This window comes from Myodes glareolus, chromosome 3 (assembly GCF_982192425.1).
Source record: "Myodes glareolus chromosome 3, mMyoGla1.1, whole genome shotgun sequence".
Classification (NCBI taxonomy): Eukaryota; Metazoa; Chordata; class Mammalia; order Rodentia; family Cricetidae; genus Myodes; species Myodes glareolus.
Window position 1 is genome coordinate 64943317 of NC_142028.1, and position 16026 is coordinate 64959342.

Genomic DNA, 16026 nt, shown 5'->3' on the forward strand with positions numbered 1-16026 from the left:
CTCACTAGAACCCACACAGAGAGAAAGTACTTCAAGTTATCTTTTGCTCCCAAAGCACATGTTCGCACATGCATGTACACAAGTGCATACAATACATACATGCATTTTTTTAAGTAATTGGTAGTTAATAAGGGGGTGGGGTTTTTTAAAGTAGGGGAGGCACTGAAAAGGACAAGTTTAATGACCATATTTAACAGTTGAAACCCAAAAGAAAAGAAACTGGGCAATGGCGGTGTATAACTTTAATCCCAACACTTGGGAGACAGAGGCAGATCTGTGTCTACAAAGTGAGTTCTAGAACAGCCAGGGCTGTTACACAGAGAAACCCTGTGCCTGCTATGATAGGACAAGCCTTTAATCCCAAAGGTGAGGCAGCAGATATCTTGTTTAGTTTGAGGCCATCTTTGTCTACAGATTCTAAGTTTCAGCCCAGCCATGGCTAATGAGACCTTGTCTCAGAAAAGTAAAACGGGTTCCCTAGGAATGTTTTCCAAGGTGTCCGAGAGGATGGGGGAAGAGGTGAGGTTTATTCCTGGAGTTTAGGTATCACTATAGAAGTTTGAACCAAGCCTACTGAAGGAAGGTGTTAAAGTGGCTGAGTAAGGAGTGAGTAAGGTCTATACCATTGACAGCCTACTTTGGCCTTTTTCAGGGGAATGCACAAGGGCTTTGGGGGTTCCTTAATTCAGCTTCTTTCCTGTAGGAGAGAACCTACAGGTGGCATCGCCCAGCATCTGTCCTCTCCAGGTTAATGAGGCAGAAAAGATGGAAATGCCCAGCAGCTTGGCATTATAGGAGCTTCGTTAGCCAGTACATGGGCCAGGCCCAGGAGGGTCTTTCTTTGGCCTCTCTAGCCAGAGATGGTAGGCTAATACTCCATGTTCACCACATTGGTCCCAAAGATTCCCTAGAAGAGTGGAGGGGATTCCTTTCCTGTTCTTCCAAGCAAAGCAGCTCTGCCGAAGCTTCTGGCCCCTCGGTGTGTGTGGAGGGAGAGTGGGCAGGGGGTTGGGACCACAAAAGAGCTTCTGATCCTCTGCCACTGTGAGGGGCCTGGCACCACTCCAGCAGATCTCCATTGTCCCCTCTCTGGCCTTCAGTGTTCAGAAGTCTGGAAATACTGTCCCTTCGTAGAGTGGTTTGGGTGTCTAAATTACCAGGGAAACATTCCTATATCAGTGTTGGCAGAAACAACGCCCCTGGATCCCCAGCAGCAAATGGCCCAGGTCAGGACAGCTCAGGAAGTGGAAGATGAATGTGTTGCCTAGGTCTGGACAGCCTGGCTAGGGTGCTACTCTCCTGTGGCGTTGGATGCTGCTCTGGAGGACTAAGCCAGGGCCTCTGTCAGGTCTATAAATAGCGCCGCAGTGATGGAGTCTCCCTCCTGGCCGGCACTACAATCAACACTATTGGGTCAGGCTCTTTCAGGAGCTCAGGTTGCCAGGTCTCCTGTCTGCTCTGGTTCTTCCTACATAGGTGGGAAGAGATCCTGTTGATTCTTCAACAGCTAGGAGTGTCTGGATGTTATGTTGCCCAGGAATGAGTGACGATTGGTTATTTTCAATAAAGTTGGAATAACAATTATATTTTAGGACTATAAAGATTAAATGTACATAAAAGGTTCAACAGGGCACTTGGATACTTGGCTGTCTTTATTTCTTCTGGTGGCTGCTGCTTATCTTTTATATGTTGCTTATACCCATACATTCATTTATTCTCATCACCCCCATCCTGCACACAAAGCCACCACCATTTCGTAAGGGGTTCCCTCCAAATGTGACAAGAAACAGTATTTTAAATACATATTTAAGAGAGTACGCTTAGTTCATAGGGTAAGAGTCAACATGAGGACTCCTCCCGGTTCAGCTCCCAGTGAACCGAAGAGGGCTACTTTCTCTTTAAATGCAAATCACCTCCAGCCAGCTTAGCTCCCACCAGCTCTAGTTCCCCGCAGCATAGAGGGAGGTTACAAAGAAGCACCATTCCCCACTCCAGACCCCAAGCCTCCAGGTCAGTGGCTCCCCAAAGGATGTGGGAAGGGAGTGATGCAGGAGTGGGTGGGGGTAACGCAACTGATGCTCTTTTTTGAAACCAAGGTTCAGAATTGCGTGATTCCTTGAACACAGCCTCCCAGGCTGAGCACAGCCACTTACTGGGTCACACTGCTACATGGGGAGTCAGAAGTTGTCACCCTTTTACCCCGCCCCAGCCCCACTGATGCTACCCAGCTATTGTATGCTGCTGACGTAAATGCGTATGCTCCTCCTCCATTATCGCCATCTCAGGCGTGACAGCAGTTTGGACTGAGACCCCATGGAGAGGCCCCAGCAGACCAGGTGCCTAGGCGGTAGGGCTGCATGAGAGCGAGGCTAAACTGTGCCAGCCATAGACCCGGAAACTTTCTCACTGGAACAGGCTAGAAGCTGTTCCAGGGACCTTCTAGGCACCCCTAGTATTTGCAGTTGAAGTGGAAGAGAAATGCCAGTATGTAAGGGAGGTGAGGCCGTGAGTCAGTCATTCCTAGTCACTGTGGTGAACAGGTTGACACTAGAGCCTTCCCAGGTGCCCCACCTTACATTGGTCATGTCTCATACAGAGCGGGACCTCATTAAGACACCCGATCTTCTAGTCACATCCACCTCTCAGGCCCCAGGCTGTAGGCTGCAGCGACAGAAAAACAGCAAGATGGGTCCGCTCCAGCCCTCTCAGGCAGGCCCACGGGGTTCTCGGGAAGGAAGGGGCGTTGGGTGGCCTTGGAAGGTCCTTCGGATGCATAGCCACAGTCCAGCAACAGGCTGGCATCGAGCCCTGTACACACAACAGGACAGAGCTCCTGACTGTTGGACGGGAACAAGTTCTTGTCAGTTCTGAAGAGCTGCTGAGGTGTGGCTCTTTCCTTATCTTTCTTCCCAGGCCTGAGGTCCAATCAAGCACTCAATGGATGACAAAAAGAAGAAGAGGAGTCCTAAGCCCTGCCTGGCCCAACCAGCACAGGCCTCAGGCACACTGCGGAGAGTTCCTGTGCCCACCAGCCACAGCGGCTCCTTAGCCCTGGGACTCCCTCATCTGCCATCACCCAAGCAGAGAACCAAGTTCAAGAGGTGAGTACAAGAAGGGTGTGTGGCAAGAATGCAGGACCCTCAGCTACGGGCTGAGCTCCGTGGGAAGGAGGGCCCCAGACATCAGCTGCCATACGGTAATTGATGTCTTCCCTGCGTGCTGGCTCCACATTCACCGGGGATGCAGACCCAATGCTTGCCCTCGGATGCGCAGAGAGACACTGGGACCACACAGAGTGGGGCTGGGCTGTATCTCTACAGAGGAACTTGCTGGACCCCTTGACAGGGAAGAACATTCAGAACGGAAAAGCTTGCAGGGCATGAAAATATAGACATTGCCTGGAAGGCTCTGGAGTGCTGAATAAACACCTCCACAAGTATTTGTCCCCTCTTGAGACAGGGTTTCTCTGTTTAGCCCTGGCTGTCCAAGAACTAACTCTTCAGACCAGATCGGCCTCAAACTCATAGAGATCCGCCTGCCTCTGCCTCCTAAGTGCTGGGATTAAAGGTATGCGCCACCATTGCCTGGCCATTTGTCCCCTTTTATTTCATCTTAGCGATGCTGGGGAATTGAGCTCAAGATATTGGGCATGCAAAGCAAGTGCTCTACCACTGAGTGACCTCCTTAGCCTATTTAAGTTTTCTGCTCAATTCTTTTTATGTTATTATTATTCTTTTTGAGACAAGGTTTCTCTTTGTAGCCCTGGCTATCCTGGAACTTGCTTTGTAGACCAGTCTGGCCTCAAACTTAGAGAGATCTGCTGACTTCTGCCTCCCAAATGCTAGAATTAAAAGCATGTGCCAACTACACCCGTCATGGTGGCACATACCTTGAATCCTCGCTTTGGGTGGCAGAGGCTGGTAGATCTCTATGAGGCCAGCCTGGTCTACACAGTGAATTCCAGACCAGCCAAGGCTGCATAGTGAGATCCTGACTGGGGGCTGGAAAGATGGCTCAGTGGTTAAGAGTACTGAATGCTCTTCCAGAGGACCCAGGTTCAATTCCCAGCACGCACATAGCAGCTCACAACTGTCTGAAGATCCAGTTGTGATCTAACACCTTCATACCGATGCACATAAAATAAAGTTAAATAAACCATAAAAAAATTTGAAAAAAAGAGACCCTGACTGAAAAAAACAAAACAAAAAAGAATTTGAATCCTACAGTATAGTTGTCCCCATTTGTTCCCGTGAATATGGTGTGTTCCTTTCCCTAGCATTCTATAAAAGCAGTGCTCCTGTGGAAGTCTCTACCATCTGCCCGTCCAGCATGTGCCAGGGTGGCTATAGAAGCTGTATCTGAAGCTCAGGGTTACTTGAATAGTAGGGGATGCAGCAGGAGAGGAAGGCAGGCCTGACTGGAGTGTTCACTGTCACTCTGGGGAGCAGAATGTATTACCCTGCTTCATCCAGAGCCACGCCTGCAAGGATATGGAAAATTCACAACAGTTTTGGAACCAGAGCAGGAAGATTTTTGGTGGGAGGTGCTTTGCTGGAGTAAAAAAAGGAAAGGTCGCTGAAGGCCAAGGCCGAGTGACCCACCCAGAGTCCTAGGAGCTACGTGGGCTTTCAGACAGGAGCTTGGGTCCATCTCCTTGCCGGCACACTCCAGCTGCAGCACCATGGAAACGAACTTCCTGTCCTCTTCCTTCCCTCTTCCTTAGCTCCTTTTCCTCTACCCATCCCACTGATCAGGGCAAGACCTGAGAACAAACATTCATTTGTGTTGGTGAGTGGGCTGGGCAGATGAAGTAGTACAGAGAGACATGGCACCAGAGATCTGGGCGTGCCTGGCCATTCCCAACACCCATGACCATGGTCATGTCCACTTCACCCAGAGTAGGCAAGGAGAAATGCCGCCCGGTGCTGGCTGGAGGTGGGGGCGGCTCTGCAGGCACACCCCTGCAGCACTCCTTCCTGACTGAAGTGACCGATGTCTATGAGATGGAGGGGGGGCTGCTGAACCTGCTCAATGACTTTCATTCGGGCCGTCTGCAGGCCTTTGGTAAGTCCAGGGGCAGGGGAGTTCTGTGGTTGGGGCTGGAGGTCCTGGTCTGGGAGCCTGCTGGGGCTAGGGTCCCAGGCTGGCTCCTAAACTCAGGAGTTGTCCAGGGAAGGAATGCTCCTTCGAGCAGCTGGAGCATGTGCGGGAGATGCAGGAGAAGTTGGCCAGATTGCACTTCAGCCTGGATGTGTGTGGGGAGGAGGAGGACGAGGAAGAGGAAGATGATGGAGTCACAGAGGCCCTGCCTGAGGAGCAGAAGAAGACAATGGCTGACCGAAACCTGGATCAGCTGCTTAGCAATGTGGGTCATAAAACTGACTGTTTGGGTTCCTGGGGGCACCAAGGGCGGAGAGGGCACAGGCTCCCAACTCTCCCGGTGAAACGTTCGGGGGTACATGAACCCAAGATCTGTGAGCTCCTCCAGATCCACTAATAGGGCTTCCTCTGAGCATCCGCGTTTGTTCTGGGTCCCCTCCTGACATAAACCTCCTTTTCTCTCTATCAACAGCTAGAAGATCTTAGCAATTCCATGTATCCTTTCCAAGGGGACTGATAGGGTCATGTGTCTCTTAGCAGAGGGAGAAATCCTGCCTCCCTCCTCTCGGCATATGCTCACATAGCAAACATTCCCATCTCCTGCAGTCCTGACTCAGAGTTAGCCACAAACTCTCCGCATTTGAGAGGAGAATGTAGAATTTCCTGACTACTGAGAGAAAACTGCATCACGAGTGGTGACACAAAACTAACCCAGCCCTCCTTCAGAAAGCAGAGGCAAGCCCTGGCACGATTACAGTCTCGGAAGCTGACGTTCTCCTACCCTTTAAGCTTTTCATAATTATCCTTACTTAGACTGTGGCTTGGTGTGGTGGCACTGGACACACACACACACACACAGCCTGTGCAGGATGGGAAGGAAGGTAGGTAGGTGGAAACACTGGGGTCCAAAGCGTCACAGTCCTTGACTGGCACAGACAGAAGCTGCACTTGGCAGAGAACGCTGAGCCTGAGGAGCAGCCAGCGTCGTAGGTGTCGGACCCAGGCCTAGCTGCTTCTCTCCTTCCCCTCAATGTGACTTTTTACGGACTCGAGAGGGTTCCGCAGCCCCCCAGGTGCTATGAGGTGGGGGGCACTGGATGAATTAAACAAACGGAAAAGCTGCTCTTTTTCGGTGTCCTTCTTGCTCTTACTGTGCCGCACACTGGGTCGAGAGGAAAGGCTCGGGGCGGGACCGGGTGTGTAATTGAGTCGGAAGAAGAAGCCGTGTGCCTGACCCTGGAAACGACGGGCGGAGCCCTGTATTTGCGCCTGCTCAAGAGCGGCGTCGCCTAAAGATGCACTGCGCAAGCGCACGCATGCGGATGATGCACAACACAGGGCGGTTGGCGACATGATGGACTCCGGCCTGTTTCTTCAGAAGGTGTCGACATTGCAGGTCGTGATAGAGCAAGTGCATCTCGGGTCAGGGATCGGGACCTTCGGCAAGATGCAGCTGTCACATGGCGTCCCTTACCCGCACTGCACTGAAGAATGCCCTGCAGGGGCGGGGTTGGAAGAGCTAGAAGAACTTTAAAGCGAGGGGGGAGGGTCCATCCCAGCACTATGCACCTCCCAGAGCTCCAAAACATGGTTGCCTGTCCCTTCCCCCATTACTGTGTTTTCTCTGGCGCCCCCCCTCCCCCCATGACCTCTCCAAGAAACATCTCTCTTTTGAGCTAGGGGTGTAGTTCAGAAGTATAGCGCTTGACTAATATGTTCAAGGCTCTGGGTTCGATCCTTCAGCCGCCAATAACCACAAAATTGAGTGTGTTTGCCAAGATACCCTTTTTCTTTCTTTTTCTTCCTTCTTTTCTTTCTCTTTCTCCTTTTCATTTCTTTCTTTCTTTCTTTGTATGTGTGAGTGTGTGTGTGTGTTCCGAGACAGGGTTTCTCTGTGTAGTCCTGGCTGCCCTGGAACTTGCTCTGTTCCAAGGTTGGTCTCGAACTCAAAGATCCACCAGCCTCTGCCTCCTGAGTGCTGGGATTAAAGGCGTGTGCCACCACCAGCCGGCTCAAGATACCCCTTTTGTAAAAGTGTTAAGAGGCATTTTCCCCGCTTCTCCACGTTAGGCTTGTATCCGGGGCTTCTTAGTCCGACGTCAATTCCAGAGCCTTCGAGCTGAGTATGAAGCAATTGTACAGGAGATCGAGGGTGACCTCAGCACACTTCGGTGGACTGGGGGCTGGATTCCCAAGCCCATATTTCTCCCAGAGGTAGTATATACCCCAGGGGTAAGAGAAGGAGAACCTGGTACAGGGTTCTGGGAAATGGTGGAGCTTCCTCTTAAGATTTATGTGTATGGTGTTTTGCCTGCAGTCTATACTATGTTTGTGCCTTGTCCCCCAAGGCCAGAGTCACTCACACTTCAATTCTTAGCCCTGCCCATTTGCCTCCTAGACTCTGGTTTCCAGACATCTGAGTGGGTTTTAACCCTTTGATTCTCATACCTCTCTGATTTTTCACAAGGCAAAATCTCATTGCTCCTGGAAAGCAGAGAAAATACCAAACCCAGAGCAGAAACTTTGGGGCCATTTCCCATGTAAAGACTCTGAGAAAGATGTCATCTTGGAGGAGATGGTGTTGAAGACAGGAGGGAGCCCAGCAAAAACAGGAAGTCTTTGCCAAGATGACAGCTCCTGGCTTCAGACTGAGCAGGGCAGGAGAGCCAGACAGGAGAAGACCAGAGATGTCTCCGTGTCCGAGGTGGACAATGCAGGTACCTCTTTGCCTAGTTTAGGGCAAGCCCCTGACCTCCCTGGGTCTCGGCCTCCCAGCTGAAACACAGAAGAGTGCAAGATAAGTTGCCGCCCTTCCTCACCCCTTCCCCCTGCCTGCCTGATGAATATGGAGGGCTGTTGCCACCCTTCCTCACCCCTTCCCCTGCCTGCCTGATGAATATGGAGGGCTGTTACCGTCCTTCCTCACCCCTTCCCCCTGCCTGCCTGATGAACATGGAGGGCTGTTACCGCCCTTCCTCACCCCTTCCCCTGCCTGATTGATGAACATGGAGGCTGCCAGGATCTAGGACTGGACTAGTTCCCAATGTCTACCCCTCAAGGCATTCTCCTTTTCCTCCTTTCTTCAAAGAATTCACAGCTCTAAGACTGTCCCAGAGACAACATGAGCTCCAGGACCAGCGCAACCATTTGGCCATGGAGCTGCTGTGGCTACAACAGGCCATCAACAGCCGGAAGGAGGTAGGCACCAACTGAGAACCTTTCTCAACAGGTCAAGGGTAGGGAGAGGCCTTCTGCCATTCCTGAGCAAGCTTGTTCCTGTTCTTTCCGAACAGTACCTCATTCTCAAGCAAACACTGAGATCCCCAGAAGCAAGCCAGACCAGAGACAAGCCTGACACGTGCCTGGACCACAGGGGAGAGGCCTGTGGGAAGGCCTGGTTGCAATCTAGCTGCTTCCTTAAGGACCAGTTGTGTAGGGACAGGGCCGTAGGAGAGCCACACTCTGCGGATGACTCCTGCCACAAGGGCAAATCGCAGCCCCAGAAACCCCCATACAGTCTAGCCAGTACAGGCAAAGACACAGTTGGAGCTAAGGGCAGGGAATTATGCTATAGGAAGACTGGACCACAGCTGCCTGCAGCATTAGACAGCCAGGCTGGAGGGGACAGGGTCACCAAAGGGCCAGATCATGGAGGACAGGCCTTTAATGAAACCTGCCTACAGCAGTTGAATCTCCTAGAGGATCAGACCCTTGGGGACCCCAAGTCTTGGAGTCCTTGTTCTGCAAAGGCCATGACACAGCTGCCCCCCCTCTGTGGACATCTCAATACTGTGGACACATATCCTGGAAAGCCGAGCTACAGCGAGGCTGACTGCCAAAGAGCTAGGCCACATGATTTGAGCATCTCAGAAGGCCACGTGATTTGGGATGGGACATCGGCAGGGCTGGAACATGGTAGCCTGGATCTCAGAAGGACTAAGCCACCCAAGAGCCAGTACCCCAGTGCTAGGAGTTCCAGCCATGGAACTACCAGTGAGCTTAGTCAGGAAGGGTGGGAAAACCAGAGGACTTTGCTGTGGAGATGAAGATCTTGTCTTCCCCAAGAGAGGATCAGTGGACGAGGAGACCACGAAAACAGGACCATCAGGCAAGACCCGAGGATCCAGGAGAGTAGGTTCCCAAAGGGGATGCTATGAAAATGTGATAAGGGACCTGGTTCCACCTCTGTCTCCTGCCCTTGCTCCTGGCCATTGGTAGCTGTCAGGCCAAACTGCAGGATTGTGCTGGCACAGTAGGGGAAAGAAGGGCACGCCCTCTTATCCTCTGACTGGGACTTCACCCAAATTTCACCCTCCCTTGGGGTAAGGAAGGTGGGAGGATCGTGGAGAATAAAAGTTTTTCTTGGTTATGAGCCTGTTTGCTTTTATCTCGTGCATCTGACCAGGACCGATTCTGGGCCACCTGGTTTACCTCCCACTCACACTGCACAGCATCCTCCTTGGGGAGCAGCCTTCAGACTGATTACTCTTGGTCTCAGTTTGAAGGAGCCCAAGCCCTGGAGAAGACTGGACGTGTGTGGGAATCTCTTTCTTCCTCCTGCTGAGCCCCAGGTCTTCCTTTTGTAATGTAAGCAGACTGGGCTGCATAGACAGAACTAGTGTTCACCTAGCAAAGAAGGGCCAGGGTTTGATCCCAGCTCTGTAAGCAAATGAAAGAAATGATTGTATCTACCCTGCACTTGTGAGGCCCATCGGGGGCAGATCTGAGACCCTGCATTCAGGAGAATGCGCCTGTCCAAGGTGCCTGAAGCCTTCCTGGATAAGAAGGCAGGACTCCACCTTTGGCACAGCTCCCAGCCCTGGCTTAGTTGCTTGGCAACCACTCTGTGTCCGTGAGTGAGGATATACTATGGCAGCCAAGAGAGTACTGGTATATCGCAATGGGGACCCCTTTTTCCCAGGCCGCCAGCTGGTGGTGACCCAACGCCGCTACCCCACCATGGAGACTTTCCTTTCTGAGGTGACATCAGTGGTGCAGGCTCCACTGGCTATACGTGCCCTCTACAGACTTTGTGATGGCCACCCTGTCACTGAGCTGGCTGACTTGCAGAATGGAGGACAGTACGTGGCTGCTGGCTTTGAAGGATTCCACAAGCTCCAGTGAGTGGGTTGGGGCTGGCCAAGTGCCTAGGGAGGGCCATGGGAGCAGCAGTGTATCCCGTACTTACCTCCAAGTCAACAGGCTGGTTCTCCCGGAGCCTGGGGACAGGCTGCACTGGAAGAGCTAGCAGCATGGTTGAGAACCCTGCCTGAGTCTACATGATCAACAAATAAGTGAGCTGTAACTCAGATTGCATTCTGTTACTAAAGCTACTGCCCACCACAACCAGGACCAGCCCGTGGGGACAATTCTCAAGTTGAACTTTGTTTAGGAATTACTTTTCCCCCAACTGCGGCCTGCCTTCTAAGATGGTTTCTCTGTGTAGCCCTGGCTGCCCTAGAACTCTTTTTTGTTGTTGTTGTTTTTCAAGGCAGGGTTTCTCTATAGCTTTGGAGCCTGTCCTGGAACTCATTTTGTAGACCAGGTTGGCCTCAAACTCACAGAGATCCACCTGCCTCTGCCTTCCGAGTGCTGGGATTAAAGGGATGCGCCACCACCACCGGCTGGAAATCACTTTCTAGATCAAGCTGGCCTCAAACTAAGAGATCTGCCTGCCTCTGCATCCCAAGTGCAGGGATTAAAGACCTGGTTACCACACCTGGCCAAGGATTTATTTTCTGTCTGGGGATTTTGCCTGAACGTAAATTCTTTGTCATGCTGGGATGCCAAATCCCCTGGACCTAGAGTTAAGGATGGTTGTGAGCCACTGTGTGAATGCCAGGAGCTCAGCCCAGGTCCTCAGCAAAAGTAGAGGGCTCTGGACTGCTGAGCCATCTCTCCAGCTTTTTGTTTTTTGAGACAGGATTTTCTGTGTAGACTTGGCTGTCCTGGAACTCACTCTGTAGACCAGGCCTCGAACTCAGAGATCCGCCTGCCTCTGCCTCCTGAGTGCTGGGATTAAAGGTGTGTACTGTAACTGCCCAGCTCTCTCCAGCCTTTTTTTTTTTAAAGATTTATTTATTATGTACACAGTGTTCAACTTCCATGTATGCCTGCAGGCCAGAAGAGGGCACCAGATCTCATTACAGATGGTTGTGAGCCACCAACCATGTGGTTGCTGGGAATTGAACTCAGGACCTCCGGAAAAGCAGTCAGTGCTCTTAACCTCTGAGCCATCTCTCCAGCCCCCTCTCTCCAGCCTTTTTAATCTTGTGTATTTGTCATGCACGTCCGCACAGGTCAGGGGACAACTTGCCAGTTCTTTCCTTCCTCCATGTGGGCTCTAAGGTGGTAGGACTTTGGCAGCAAAATGCTTTTGCTTGCTGAGCCATCTCTCTACTCCTGAGAGCTGTTGATTAAATCCGTGCCGCCATCATCACCAAACCCTAAAACTGTCCACTTCCCCCTTGCTGCGCTTAAGCGTCTGAAACTCCTGCTAGAGCAGGGTCATCTTTCAGCAAGATGAGGGTCAAGTGGTAGATAATAATCCCAGCACTCGGGAGGCAGAGGCAGGTGATTCCCTGTGAATTCAAGGCCAGTCTAGTATACAGAGCTAGCTCCAAGACAGCCAGTGCTACACAGAGAAAGCTTGTCTTAAACACCCCCCCCCCCCCCCCCCCCCCACACACACACACACACACGGGCTGGAGAGATGACTCAGCAATTAAGAGCACTGGCTGCTCTAACAGAGGTCCTGAGTTCAATTTCCAGCAACCACATGGTGGCTCACAGCCATCTGTAATGAGATCTGATGCCCTCTTCTGGCATGTAGATGTACATGCAGACAGAACACCAATATACATTTAAACACACACAAATGACCTGAGCTTCCCACTCAGGCCTGGCTCTTAACCCTGCTCTGAACACTGAGTTGGGGTAGTTTAAGTTTATTACAGGGAAGGAACATGGTGTCTGGACACTTCCTGTGGAATTTTGAACAAGCCACAACTTTGTCATACAAAATGAAAATAAAGTCACCTCATGAATGAGGAATTTCTGGACTACAGTAAGATACTTATGGCTTTCCCCAGCCTTCAACACCTAAAAGCCACATGGATTTATAGCCTGACTCAGTTCTCTGGGATCCTGCAGCAAGTTCAAATATCCACATGTTCCTGGCCCAAAAAAGGCAGAGTATCCAGTGAGGAAGGACACTTGGGGTGCTGGGCAGCTACTGAAAGATGGGCTCATCCTACAGAGGAGGAAGTCCTCGCCTAAGGGAGAGTCTGAGATGCTTAGCTACAGCAGGAGAAAGCATGGAGAGATGATGGGGGGAGCAGGAGATCAAATGAGCGATTTTGGAGTCAGACTAGTAACTACATGGGAGTGGCAGTCGGAGGCTCATAAGTTAAAAGTCATCTTGAGTCACACAGAGTAGACTGGACCACTTGAGGGATTCCAGCCTCCCATCTCAGTCTCACTTTGGAGTGCTAGATTTTTATTGTCTCTGTAGCTCTGGCTGTCCTGGAATCACTCTATAGACCAGATTGGTACTGAACTCACTGAGATCCACCTGCCTCTGCTTCCCAAGTGCTGAGATTAAGGGCGTGCACCACTCACATTAGGCCTGGTCCATGACACCCATCCTATCTCAAAATTAATCAGGGCAGCCGGGCAGTGGTGGCACAGCCTTTAATCCCAGCACTTGAGAGGTAGAGACAGGCAGATCTCAGTGAGGTCGAGGCCAGCCTGGTCTACCAAGCGAGTTCCAGGACAGCCAGGGCTGTTACACAGAGAAACCCTGTCTTGAAACTGCTCCCTGCCGCCCTCCCCACAAACTCAACCTACAGAGTGACCTCAGAGTAGCCTTGCAATAAACCTGCCTAGCTGGGGCTCAGGCTTCCTTAAGGTGACGGAGACCTACTTGTCCTTTTAGCTATTTGCCTCCTGGAAGGAAACACCCAGGCGGGAAAAGCGGCCGACAACATGTAAGTCCAAGTCCGGGGAGACTCTGCAGCCTTTCTCGTCCCATCCTTCCTCCTAGGACTGCTTCAGTTTGGTGGGTGGAAAAGGGTCCTGGAAACAGCAGGAGGTGTCCAGTCCAGGGGACATGCTCACTCCAGCCCCTGCTCAGTCCCGGCCTTTTACCTATCTCCAGCCCAACACAGGGCAAGGGCAGGAGTCATGTGACTCAGGGACTACAAGTGCACCTCTCAGAAAGGTGTGAGCAGACTCACTCACTCTTCTGCACAAGTTTGCTTCCTGCCTGCTCTCCCCATGTTCTTAGAACCAGCCAGTCGCAAGCGAAGTCTTGGACTTTCCCTGGCTTGGGTTTCAGGAGCCTCTTATGTCTCACCACCCATGTGACGGGGCCTCTGGACAGTGGCTGCCAGCAGATACCCCCTGCTATATCCTGTGAGTGCTGGCACTGGGGGTCGGGGTATAGATTTTTGTGTCAGTGAGACCAAGAACCACTTACATGTTCCAATTTTAATTTTCCCATGTTCCCTTGCTCCTTGGATCACTTGGCTCCTGTGCCCCTTTCACATGTGGAGACTCAGGGACACATTCCCTTACCTGGCTGTTCTTTGTCTCAGTGTGTTCAGGAATGGGGACCTACTAAGTCCCCCCTTTAGTCTGAAGCTGTCCCAGACTGCCATCCAGGACTGGGAAACGGTACTGAAGCTGCTGACGGAGAAGGCCAAGTTACAGAGTGGGGCTGTGCACCAGTGAGTATGGGGACGGGGGAGGCCAGGCTCCCCAGAGCCCCACTGCTGTGGTCAGCTCTTAAGTCGGGAAGGGCACGGAAAGGCATGTTCTCTTCAAAAGGACTTTCTTTTGTGCCTCGGGACGGGCTCCCTAACCCAGCCCTTCAAATCAGGCCAGAACCTAGGTTAACATTGCCCAGAGGACCAAAGTCAGAGGATCCCCCCAGGAGCTGTCCCTACCTCAGCACCTGCTGGCAGAGAGCAGCCTGTTACCCAGCAACCCCCATCACCTCTCCCCCCAGACTCTGCACCCTCAGGGGGCTCCCCCTGTCAGCAGGCACAGCTCTGGTGAGTGGCCGTCACTACGTGGCTGTTGGAGAAGAAGAGTTCAAAGCCCTCCCCTACATGGAGTTGTTGGTGCCCAGCCCCTCTCTGTTCAAGGGCTGCTGGTATGCTTGTTTGAGATGGAGGGTCACAGGTCACAGCAGAGGAAGTGCCCTCTGCCTGGGAGCTATCACTGTGTGCTCCTCTGTCCACTACAAACCTTTCTGTTACTGCAGGTATCCTCCAGGCCGGAAGCAGAAGTCCCACAGGCAGGGGATAGGTAAGAGTGGGATGCAGGGGAATGACTGGCTGAGGGTCCAGCCTTACCCTGTCCTATGAAGTAGTGATTCCCCCTCCTTGGGCTAGGAATTATAGAGTAGCACATGCCATGCCAAATGCCTCCCCCTAGGCAGGCTGTTGGAACTGGCTACTTGGCATAGCAGGGCCCAAGGGAACCTCCACTCACCACCCATTCCAGGCCTCCATTCTCCCAGATGAGCCAGGGAACATGTGGCACCAGAGTAGAAAGCAGCCTGGTTTCCCTGGGCATCTTTGGATACCGGTATCAACTGCACTATTCCTGAGTGGACAGCCAGAGAGGAGCAAATACGGGTGGGAAGGATGCAGACTCTATGGGACATGGCCCTCACAAGCCTGTACGCAGCAGGGCACACTGGGCAGCAGGGAGGTAAGAACAGTCAACATATGGATTCTAACTCTGTGTCCCTCCAGGGCCACCAGGCTCACGTGGCTCGGCCTTCTCCAGAGGAACCGAGACTAACTGAGCCATCTGCTTTCCATGCCACATCCCACCAGTCCACTCGGCCAGGAAGCAGGCTCTCTCCCTCTCACTTCCATCAGATGAGGGGGGCGGGCCCTTCACATCATTCCCTCCTGCTTACATTCTGGGAAGCAGGCTAGCTCAGGTCAGTCACTGCCACATGCTGGAGGTGTCTGCAGGGGACTTCAGCAGAGTTGAGTGCCAGTCTCCTGCCTCCAAGTCACTGCTTCTTTCCTAGAGATGTATGTAAAAACCACATGGAAAAGGCATTGCTTAAAGTCAAGAGGTTCAGAGGTGGAATCGCAGCTGAACTTCCTTGCCCTCCTCAGAGGCATTGGAGAATGTGGGAAGGCTCAGGGGAAGGAACTGGTGTAGCAGGTGAAGGCAGTGAAGGCGGAGGACCCTCTCAGCCTGGGCATCAACCAGTGTTGCCTCCTTATTAGGAGTTAAGGGAGTTTATGGGGCTTCCTACCCAAGGAAGGAGACAGCCGGGGCTCAGGAAGTGGATGAAGATAACACCTGCATAGAGGAGCCTGTGGGTCAGGTGAGCCCATCAGATTGGGAAGCCTTACCCTGAGATGGGCAAAGGTCTGACCTAAAGTCTGGGCCCCCAGGACACATCTTCCCGGTGACCGAAAGCCTGCCCTCCTGTTTCCTAATTACTGAGGCTTTCTAATTCCCAGTCTCCTTTCCTGGGTTGGGGACTTCTGGTAGTGGAGGCAAACTGGGCATCTGTATGGCTCTGTATGTCTCCAAATGTCCACCAGAGGGCAGCAGAGGCAGGGGAAGAGGCCTTGTCCTCCAACATCTGCCTGGCCCGGGAGAGGCAGCCTCATGTTCAGCCAATGCGTGCGCCACCATCTTAAGTGCTAGGAACGCCAGTCAGAAGCTGAGGACAACCACTCCAAGCTACCCCAGCTTTCGGCAGCCTGCTCCCGAGAAGCCAGGCCTCACTGGGCTCGCAGTAGGTATGGCCTCCTCAGCCCCTCCCCATTCATAAGCCCAGCAAGTTCTGTGGAGGAGGCCACTTCCTTGTGTGATTCCCTGGCAGAGAAAGGCACCACAGACTGGGTTTAGGAGCAGGCTTGTCACAATAAAGTAATACTTGCTAAG

At 52.2% G+C, this 16026-nt stretch overlaps 3 protein-coding genes across 6 annotated transcripts; all 3 read left to right on the forward strand.

The window, feature by feature from the left end:
* Positions 1 to 1866: 1866 nt before the first annotated feature.
* Positions 1867 to 6221, forward strand: Ccdc28b (coiled-coil domain containing 28B). Of its 4 annotated transcripts, none has more exons than XM_048434289.3 (6): positions 1867 to 2010; positions 2914 to 3101; positions 4898 to 5064; positions 5172 to 5365; positions 5573 to 5595; positions 6036 to 6221. In XM_048434289.3, the coding sequence occupies exons 2-6, from the start codon at positions 2938 to 2940 to the stop codon at positions 6088 to 6090; spliced, it is 603 nt and encodes a 200-aa protein (XP_048290246.3). In that variant the 5' UTR covers positions 1867 to 2010; positions 2914 to 2937; the 3' UTR covers positions 6091 to 6221. The 4 variants fall into 4 exon arrangements, with proteins under 4 accessions (XP_048290246.3, XP_048290247.3, XP_048290248.3 ...); XM_048434290.3 differs by lacking the exon at positions 1867 to 2010 and adding an exon at positions 2244 to 2336; XM_048434291.3 differs by lacking the exon at positions 1867 to 2010 and adding an exon at positions 2353 to 2497.
* A 133-nt stretch (positions 6222 to 6354) lies between these two features.
* Iqcc (IQ motif containing C) lies at positions 6355 to 9472 on the forward strand. The gene is made up of 5 exons (XM_048434286.2): positions 6355 to 6496; positions 7171 to 7314; positions 7568 to 7817; positions 8189 to 8298; positions 8394 to 9472. The coding sequence occupies exons 1-5, from the start codon at positions 6452 to 6454 to the stop codon at positions 9144 to 9146; spliced, it is 1302 nt and encodes a 433-aa protein (XP_048290243.1). The 5' UTR covers positions 6355 to 6451; the 3' UTR covers positions 9147 to 9472.
* Positions 9473 to 9907: 435 nt separating this feature from the next.
* On the forward strand, positions 9908 to 16025 carry Dcdc2b (doublecortin domain containing 2B). The gene is given in 9 exon segments (XM_085686641.2): positions 9908 to 10220; positions 13037 to 13088; positions 13439 to 13515; positions 13698 to 13829; positions 14111 to 14257; positions 14369 to 14412; positions 15357 to 15457; positions 15681 to 15708; positions 15711 to 16025. Coding segments are annotated over 9 exon segments (1035 nt in total). The 5' UTR covers positions 9908 to 9969; the 3' UTR covers positions 15914 to 16025.
* Position 16026: the final 1 nt, after the last annotated feature.

Excerpts from the sequence above, each read along its gene's own strand:
- Iqcc (XM_048434286.2), top strand. The coding sequence starts at position 6,452 with ATGATGGACTCCGGCCTGTTTCTTCAGAAGGTGTCGACATTGCAG. Across the intron at positions 6,497-7,170 it reads AGAAGGTGTCGACATTGCAG|GCTTGTATCCGGGGCTTCTT; the intron begins GTCGTGATAGAG and ends TCTCCACGTTAG. Across the intron at positions 7,818-8,188 it reads GTCCGAGGTGGACAATGCAG|AATTCACAGCTCTAAGACTG; the intron begins GTACCTCTTTGC and ends CTTTCTTCAAAG.
- Ccdc28b (XM_048434289.3), top strand. The coding sequence starts at position 2,938 with ATGGATGACAAAAAGAAGAAGAGGAGTCCTAAGCCCTGCCTGGCCCAA. Across the intron at positions 5,065-5,171 it reads GGGCCGTCTGCAGGCCTTTG|GGAAGGAATGCTCCTTCGAG; the intron begins GTAAGTCCAGGG and ends GGAGTTGTCCAG. Across the intron at positions 5,366-5,572 it reads TGGATCAGCTGCTTAGCAAT|CTAGAAGATCTTAGCAATTC; the intron begins GTGGGTCATAAA and ends CTCTATCAACAG.